We start from the raw sequence: 9,788 nt of genomic DNA on the forward strand, positions 1-9,788 counted from the left end.
AAGGTGGGACTCGTATAAGTCGGACGGGTTGCACCTGAACCAGAGCGGGACAAATATCCTTGCGGGGAGGTTTGCTAGCACTGTTGGGGGGGATTTAAACTAACTTGGCAGGGGGATGGGATACAGAGGGGAGCTGAAATAGGGGGTGATGTGCTGCCAATTATAGAGAAAAAAACAAGTCAGCTTGGTAGACGGGGCAAATATATGAGGGCAAGGCTGGATGGCATCTATTTTAATGCAAGGAGTCTTGCAAATAAGGTGGATGAACTGAAGGTGTTGATAAACACATGGGAGTATGATATCGTTGCTATCACGGAGACATGGTTGAGGGAGGGGCAAGACTGGCAGCTCAATATTCCGGGGTACAGAATCTTCAGGCGAGACAGAGGGGGAGGTATAAGAGGAGGGGGTGTCGCAATATTAATTAAGGAGTCAATTACTGCAGTAAGGAGGGATGATATATTAGCAGGTTCCTCTAATGAGGCCATATGGGTGGAGCTTAAAAACAAAAAGGGGGCAAGCACTTTGCTGGGAGTGTACTATAGGCCTCCAAACAGTCAGGGGGAGATAGAGGAACAGATATGTAGGCAAATCTCAGAGAAATGTGCAAATAATAGGGTAATAATAATGGGGGATTTCAACTTCCCCAATATTAACTGGGATAGTCAGAGTGTGAAAGGCTCAGAGGGTGTAGAATTCTTAAAGTGCATCCAGGAGAGCTTTTTGAGCCAGCATGTAGAAAGTCCTACAAGAGAGGGGGCGGTACTGGACCTAATTCTAGGGAATGTGGCCGGCCAAGTGGAAAAAGTGCTAGTAGGTGAGCACTTTGGTGATAGTGACCATAATATGGTAAGATTTAAGGTGGTCATGGAAAAGGACAGGGATGGGCCGGAAATAAAGGTTCTAAATTGGGGGAAGGCCGATTTTAATAGGATAAGGCAGGATCTGGCCAAAATGGACTGGGATCAGCTACTTGTAGGAAAATCCGCATCGGAGCAATGGGAGGCTTTCAGAAGGGAGATTGAGATCATACAATGGCAACATGTTCCCGTAAAGGTCAAGAGTGGTTCCAAAAACCACAGGGAACCTTGGATGTCCGGGGATATACGAGAATGGATTAGGAAAAAAAGGAGGGCTTTTGGTAGATACAAAAGTCTAAAGACGGAGGAAGCCCTAGAGGAGTGCAAAAAGTGCAGGGGGATACTTAAAAAAGAAATTAGGAGATCAAGGAGGGGCCATGAAATAACACTGGCGAGCAAAATAAAGGAAAATCCTAAGATGTTTTATAAGTATATTAAGGGTAAGAGGATAACTAGGGAAAAAATAGGGCCCATTGGGGACAAAAGTGGCAATCTGTGTGTGGAGCCGGAAGATGTAGGAGGGGTTCTAAATGAATTTTTTGCATCTGTTTTCACGATGGAGAAGGACGATGTAGACATAGAAATAGGGCGGGGGGACTGTGATATGCTCGAACATATTAACATCGAGAGGGAGGAGGTATTGGCGGTTTTAGCTGGCCTAAAAATGGATAAATCCCCAGGCCCGAATGAAATGTATCCCAGGCTGCTGGGTGAGGCAAAGGAAGAGATTGCGGGGGCTCTAACACATATATTCAGGACCTCTCTGGCCACAGGGGATGTGCCAGAGGACTGGAGAACCGCTAATGTAGTACCATTATTCAAGAAGGGTAGTAGGGAAAAACCGGGGAACTACAGGCCAGTGAGCCTAACATCAGTGGTAGGAAAATTCTTGGAAAAAATTCTGAGGGACAAAATTTGTCTCCACTTGGAGAGGCAAGGATTAATCAGGGATAGTCAACATGGCTTTGTCAAGGGAAGATCATGTCTGACGAATTTGATTGAATTTTTTGAGGGGGTGACTAGGTGTGTGGATGAGGGTAACGCAGTGGATGTGGTATAGATGGATTTCAGTAAGGCCTTCGATAAAGTCCCGCACAGGAGACTGGTCAAGAAGGTAAGAGCCCATGGAATCCAGGGTGCCTTGGCACATTGGATACAAAACTGGCTTAGTGGCAGAAGGCAGAGGGTGATGGTCGAAGGTTGTTTTTGTGACTGGAAGCCTGTGGCCAGTGGGGTACCACAGGGATCGGTGCTGGGTCCCTTGCTGTTTGTGGTCTACATTAATGACTTGGATATGAATGTAAAGGGTATGATCAGTAAGTTCGCGGATGATACAAAAATTGGTAGGGTGGTAAATAGCGAGGAGGGTAGCCTCAGTCTGCAGGACGATATAGATGGGTTGGTCAGATGGGCGGAACAGTGGCAAATGGAATTTAACCCGGAAAAGTGCGAGGTGATGCACTTTGGGGGGACTAACAAGGCAAGGGAATACACAATGAATGGAAAGACCCTAGGCAAGACGGAGGGTCAGAGGGATCTGGGTGTGCAAGTACACAGATCCCTGAAGGCGGCGGAACAGGTGGATAAGGTGGTAAAAAAGGCATATGGGATACTTGCCTTCATTAGCCGAGGCATTGAATATAAGAGCAAGGAGGTTATGATGGAGCTGTATAAAACACTGGTTAGGCCACAGCTGGAATATTGTGTGCAGTTCTGGTCGCCACACTACAGGAAGGATGTGATCGCGTTAGAGAGGGTGCAGAGGAGGTTCACCAGGATGTTACCAGGGCTGGAGCGCTTCAGCTATGAAGAGAGACTGGGCAGATTGGGTTTGTTTTCCTTGGAGCAGAGGAGGCTGAGGGGGGACATGATTGAGGTGTACAAAATGATGAGGGGCATAGATAGGATGGATGCTGAGGAGCTTTTTCCCTTAGTAGAGGGGTCAATAACTAGGGGGCATAGATTCAAGGAAAAGGGCGGGAGGTTTAGAGGGGATTTGAGAAAGAACTTTTTCACCCAGAGGGTGGTTGGAGTCTGGAACTCACTGCCTGAAAGGGTTGTGGAGGCAGAAACCCTCACAACATTTAAGAAGCATTTGGATGAGCACTTGAAATGCCATAGCATACAAGGCTACGGAACAAATGCTGGAATATGGGATTAGATTAGACAGGGCTTGATGGCCGGCGCGGACACGATGGGCCGAGGGCCTCTATCCGTGCTGTATTACTCTATGACTCTATGATACTGGAAATCTCAAAGAAAAACAGAAAACGCTGGAGACACTCAGCAGGTCAGGCAGCATCGGTCGAGAAAACACGAGACACTTGACCTTTCTGGTATAAAACCATTCCTCAAAACAGACCCGGGGTTTGCAGGAGATGAGGAAACAGTGCAAACTAACCACAGGACTTTACAGCTCTTAAATTTCATGGGGATAAAAGTCCACATCGCATTTTACAGTGACGGAGCAACAGATTCTGTCTGAAGCTCCCCACTGATCCACTTTCCATTTCCCCAACTCGTTGTGGGCTGCTTTGCAGATCCACTGCAGACTGACTGGTGTAGGTCAGTCTCTTTCAATCTATTGTGGTCAACATTGTGAACCTTGGTATCACGGACTCATTCTGGAGCCACCGAGATGCCCATCAATTCTCCGAGAGACGGGTTAACTTAGAGCCGGCTGTGCTCGACACCATCTGTAGGGTGGAATTTCATCGAGCTCTTTGAGATATGTTGTGAAACTCTGATTCTGAGAACAGAGACGCTTTCAAATTCAGTTTGAGGAAAGTCAAAGAAACCAACAGCAATGACATCACAGAATAATCATCCAAACCTCTGTATTCCAAAGCTCTGATTGGCTCTGGGTATCACACACCGCCCCCTCTCCTTTGTTAATTGGTGCCTGGATTGATGGAAGATCCTGACTGGCTCACAGGGATTGTCAATCATCATTGATCATGCCAGACCCTGTTGAAATGCAGCAGCTTGTGAGGGTAGATGTTAGGTTGTTACTACAGTGGAGTTTGAGCTCAGTGCTTTGCAACAGGAAGAGTTAAGATGGCCTCCCAAGTGCGTCAGAACTATCACAAGGACTGTGAGGATGCTGTCAACAAGCAGATCAACATGGAGCTCTATTCCTCCTATGTTTATCTCTCCATGGTGAGTTTTGTATTTTTGGGGTCCTATTTCAAAATTAAGGCTGTTATTTTATTCTAAGCAGGTAGAATTTCTCTAGGTCAATGAATGGGCTTTAGAGGGTCTCTCTATAGCACTCCCCAGTCTTAATCCAGTGAATGCTCTTAAGACAGTGATTTGCAGAAGGACTCTTTCCTGCTCTGTAATAGCTCTGTCCTATTCTGATGTGTTTATATTTGAAACTAACTCCAGGGTTTCATCAAGTTTGTAATGGAGGGTTCATCTTGAAGATTCACTAAAACTAGTCAACTTCCAACTTGGATGGCAACAATTAGATTGAATTGGGTGACTAGTTAGTGAAACATTGGCTGGTTCTGGCCAGTTTTTATCCCCCTCTAATTGAGTGAATCCTGTTAGTCTTTCTCACCTGAGGATGGTGTTAAACTATTTAATTTTAAAGATTTGGCTCTTTTCCTTCTCTGCTTTTAGACTTTCATCTGGGAACAAAAGAAGATACCACAGATATTTTGACCAAGTGTAGTTGAGAGCTTTATTCCAAAAAGCATTAAAGCTCGCTAATATTTTCTAGTAACATAACCTCCTATTCTGTTGAGCTACTTCAATGAGGAGCTTCCAACATATTCAAAAAGGATTTGGAAAGTATTGGTGTTGCTACCATTTGAGTTGGCCATGGATCAGATCTAGATTTCAATTGTCTCTTTTCCATTTTTCTCTCTACCTGCAGTCGTATTACTTTGACCGGGATGATGTTGCCCTGCGTCACTTTGCCGAGTTCTTCAAGGAGCAGTCACATGAGGAACGTGAGCATGCTGAGAAACTGCTGAAATTCCAGAATCTGCGTGGGGGGCGTGTTGTCCTGGAGGATGTCAAGGTTAGATTCAGCAAACTTTGAAGAATTGCCATGGTTTTGTGAAAAGTAGGCTAGTTACCTCATACTAGATTATCTGAGTCATGGAAGTTGTTGTATGCATGGATTTTCAGAAGGCAGGAGATTGCTGGCAGAAATTGGAAGTGCATTAGAAGCAACCTTGTGACCCCAATAAAACTGGGTGGAGTAGGAGGCAGTTGGTATAAAATAGACCACTGGATGGTGACTAGTGCATATGATCTAAATGTGCAAATAGTGATCTGCTGAGCTAGGGTCTATAGTGAGCTCCAGGGCAAAATTGGAGACTGGCTAGGGGGTTGACTGGAAGGAAGTGGTTGATGTTCACATCAGATGTAAGAGTGTAGGGATTTGGGGTGTGTCCCAGTACAGATGTCATTTAGAAGCTAGCTTGCAGAGACAAAAGGCTGATTGAAAGGTAGGCTTCATGTTCTGGCATAGAATAGAAAGCAAGGAAGTGTTACTGCAATTACTGCTAGATAGACCTCATTTGGAATATTGTGCTCCATTTTAGGTGATCTCACTTTAGAGCCTATAGTGCTGTGATTTCAAGTCAAATAACTCATTCCAAAGAGAATTCTTGATGAACTGTCTGGTTAAAATCCTGGCTTAGAATATCAAGAATGACATTGAGTTGTGATCTGACTAACTCCTGAAATGTTCAAGTCTGTTAACTAATTTCTTCCAATGTTACTCTATACCCCACCCCTACAAACTCTCAGAAACCAGAGCAGGATGAGTGGAGCAATGGCCTAGTGGTGATGCAGAGAGCTCTGCAGCTGGAGAAGGATGTCAACCAGAGTCTGTTGGATCTACACCAACTCTCCACTGGGAACACTGACCCTCATGTAAGTTCCTAATGTCTCATTTAAAGAAAGATTTGCATATCTACAGTGCCTTCCTTGTCATCGGTGTCCAAAAACACTACAGCCAATTCAGTACTTCTTGAAGTGTCATTATTGTAATGTTTGCAACATGGCAGTCAATCTGCACACCAAGATCCTGCTGCAGAAATGAGAGAAATCACCAGATAGTCTGTTTTATTAAGTTGGTTAGTGATCAATATTGGCCAGGACACTGACATTCCAGTTTTTTTTCTTTGAAATAGTACCATGTGGGCAGACAAGACCTTGTGTACTGTTTTATCCAAAAGACAATACCTCTGACATTGCAGCTCTCCCTCAGTACTGCAGTGAAGTGTTGGTTTTCACTCCATTCTCTGAAATGGGACAACCCAGGGCCTTCTGACTGGCAGTGGTACCAGTAAGCCATGGCTGACACTTGCCATGTTTTGGGTGAGTTGAAGGCTATCTGGGGAGCTTAATCTGATCACTGATCTTTAGCAATATCTCCATGCCCAATAGGTTTCTGATGATCTTTCACAAAAGACTTCAACATCAGGATCTCCCTGAGATGAGGCCAGTGCATAAAGCAGATTGAAATTGGGACAGCAAAGGAGAAGTTGTAACTGAAGGGGGTTCTGCTTTCCAATTTTAAATTGGTAAATGCATTACTCCTGGAGTAAATCTAATCTGACGTCCAATCCACCTATTTCTCTGCAGCACTTGTACCAGTTACCCCATCCAGTAGAAGATAAAGGACCATCTCCATGGGCGGTGAAGCTCAGAAGGCCTTTGATGATGTCTCCTCTGAGCTAATTGTGCTTTGTTTTTCACTTTCAGTTGTGTGACTTCCTGGAGACCCACTACTTGGATGAGCAAGTGAAGATGATCAAGAAGCTTGGAGATCACATCACCAACTTGAAGAGACTGGGAGCCCCTGAGAATGGCATGGGAGAGTACCTGTTTGACAAGCACAGCCTGAGTTGAATGGGATTCTTGAACCATTAGTTCTATACAGGTTGCAAATGAAGTGTGACCAACTTCTGGTGGTGAATACTTTGGTTGTCATTATTTCCCAGTTTTCTCATCTAACTGTCACAGTACATGGAAATAAAGGTTATTCATCATTGAACTGGTTTGTCTTTGTTTAATTCAATAGCTGATCTGGTTAAGATCCCACTGCACAATACACAGCTGTGTAATATGATCCAAGTTAAAAATACAGAAGTCACTCCCAGGATGGCTGTGCCCACATCTTCAAATCATCACTGGAGAGGATTCTAATGGTTTTCTGAGCTCTTGGTAACAGTTCCTGCTGAAAAGGGTTTTTTATAACATCTGCCAGCAAACAGTCATTAAGCTGTGGTGGTTTAAAACAAAGAAATGGGCAAGGGTGAAGGGGGTTGAATTAGTGCTGACAGTAGTGACTCTTCAGTCAGGAGAAGGGAGAGTACATGCCTGGTGTCTTGCTTCAGACTTTTACCTGTAAAGGTGGGGGAATGATCTGCTATTGAGCTGTCTTTACATTTGACTGATGGCACAAGTCACGCACTAGATTGCCAAAGCTGTGGGACGTGTACACAGTACAGCGTTGGCCATCTTAGAAACTTCCATTTGGGCAGGATCATTTCTGTTTATCATTCTCTTTCTTTCCCAGGTTACTTTCTTTTTCTAGCCCCACCGACGGCAATACTTGATGTCTGGGATTAAGTAAAGCACTAGTCTGAATCGAGCAGTAGTGTGTCCTACGGGGAGTTTGTTGGTGTTGGGTAAAGTGAAGCTAAATCAGTAATCATGTAGGAGTCACTGGAAATAGAGTGCGAGACTTTCACAGCAGCAAAGAAAAACACGTGTTAGCTTTATTAACTCTCCGCATGGACTGAGGGACTCGGCCTCGTCGCAGGGCTATGACATCGACACACAATCGACGACTCTGAAAGGGACCCTGCTCTGATAACCCAACCAAGTACCGTACATAACGTGGAGCGATAACATTGCCTATACATAGTGAATTGTGTTACTGTCCCTATGTGCTCTCTGCCACAATCATATCAATCCTACCAAAAACGAGCTTACTTTCTATTGCAGCAGCATTGTTGTAGGTGTAACATTTGCATACTGAATTATCATTGGCCCGCAGGCATCGAAGCAATACCTATTGTATTCACGTGATCACATGTTGCGTTGTCATTGGCCTGCAGGCATCTGTAAGGACTGCTATTGTTCCGAAGACCCAGGGGTCCGAACTCCATCTTGTCCACACTGTGCTGTATTGATTGAGAAAGCTTACAGACTTGATGCTTCATTAAAAGAGTTTAAATTGTAATAATCCGTTGTCCTGCAATTTATTATTTTTGTACAAAGTGTGCAAAACAAGACAGTAGGGATCCACTAGCTAATTCGGATCAAATAGTAGCTAGATTATTTTCGATAATTCATTCGGTATATCGCTAATGGCCACAACTGTTCCAAAAGACTGCCCTTAACCCACAAAGTGTGCGGTGGTTTCTGAGTGTTCCTGAAGAATCCACAAATTAAACATCCATTAAAGCTGTTCAAAAATAGTTCATCTAAAGGGAATGAATGAACTCCATTTGAAAATACCAAGCGACAAGGGCCCTTTAAATATTCTCTCCAGCACTGAACGAGTATACATGGATAGACTGATTCATAATAAAATGTTGGCTGGACTGTTTCTAGGAGTTAAACTGGAATATACATTGGTTTTCCACACCACAAGGGAAATGAAAGCTCGTTGGACATTTGTAATGGCTCAGCTGATTGATGCGTCACATGTCTTGCACACCCATGATTGTTCTGACACTCTGGGGAGACCACCTTCACTTTTACTGCTGGTGGGAGCCAAGTTCAAACACCACGGTAGTTACAACTGAACCTCTCTCCGATGATGTACCTAAACGAGATTAGATGCTATGGTATAGGAACAGGGCAGCCACATGGGATTAGGGACCACTGCTTGTGTAGAGAATAAACAACATGAGCTGGATAGGAACAGGAGGCGGCCATTGAGCCCCTCGAACATGTTCCTCCATTCATTGAGATCATGGCTGATCTGTGACCTCACTCCATATACCCGCCTTTGCCCCATATCCCTTAATACCTTTGGTTAACAAAAATCTATTAATCTCGGATTTAAAATTAACACTTGACCGAGCATCAACTGCTGTTTGCGGAAGAGAGTTGGGCCAAACATCCTATTTCTGTGTTGTATGGTTTATGTAATTCACTCTTCTCTGTTCTGGAGGTTTTTGTAATGATCAGTAACCTGTCATTCTGGAATGGTACTCTAGGTGGTGCTGTCTGTATATAAGAGTGGGCAACCCACGATGCACTCGGCTACCCACAAGGCAGCAGTCAAGATGGAGGCCTCTACAGATACTGTACCTAGTCCACATGTGCTCAATAAAGTGTCTAGCAAAAGCTAGCTGTTCTTAATAAAAACGACTAGTTATTAATGAACATAACATGGTACCAGGATTGGTAAGATCTGCTGAATATTGTGCAATGCGACATGGAGAATTTGAAGCCGCCAGAGCGTTTGAAACTCACAGGAAATGTCGACTACAATTGGCAGACTTTTAAACAACAATTCGAACTCTACATTGCTGCCATCGGGTACGGTACGAAGCCAGGCACAAGGAAAATAGCGTTGCTGCTCACGGTTGCAGGCCCACAGGCGATAGAGGTATTTAATACATTTGTATTTAATCCAGAGGAGAACAGAGAAAAATTAGACGATGCGCTAAAGAAGTTTGATACACATTGTTCTCCCAAAAAGAATGAAACCTACGAGAGGTACATCTTCCGTTCTCGGACACAGCAGCAAAATGAGACTTTTGATAGCTTTTTGACTGATCTGAAACTGAAAGCACAGACATGTAATTTCTCTGAGCTGAAAGCATCCATGATTCGTGACCAGATTGTGTTTGGTATTCATGATAAAAAAAAGTCAGGGAACGTCTGTTGAGAGAAACCGAACTGACATTGGAAATTGCTGTGAAAATATGCCAAGCTAGCGAGCTA

General features: G+C 44.1%; 1 protein-coding gene across 1 annotated transcript; it reads left to right on the forward strand.

The window, feature by feature from the left end:
- The first annotated feature begins 3,865 nt into the window (after positions 1 to 3,865).
- On the forward strand, positions 3,866 to 6,876 carry LOC147110865 (ferritin heavy chain, oocyte isoform-like). The gene is made up of 4 exons (XM_086002283.1): positions 3,866 to 4,019; positions 4,741 to 4,887; positions 5,625 to 5,750; positions 6,585 to 6,876. Exons 1-4 carry the CDS (start codon positions 3,918 to 3,920, stop codon positions 6,729 to 6,731), a joined length of 522 nt encoding a protein of 173 aa, XP_085858409.1. The 5' UTR covers positions 3,866 to 3,917; the 3' UTR covers positions 6,732 to 6,876.
- The last annotated feature ends 2,912 nt before the right edge of the window (positions 6,877 to 9,788 follow it).

The sequence above is a fragment of the Somniosus microcephalus genome, chromosome 11 (assembly GCF_052327205.1).
Source record: "Somniosus microcephalus isolate GS21.2 chromosome 11, FLI_Smic_1.0, whole genome shotgun sequence".
Classification (NCBI taxonomy): domain Eukaryota; kingdom Metazoa; phylum Chordata; class Chondrichthyes; order Squaliformes; family Somniosidae; genus Somniosus; species Somniosus microcephalus.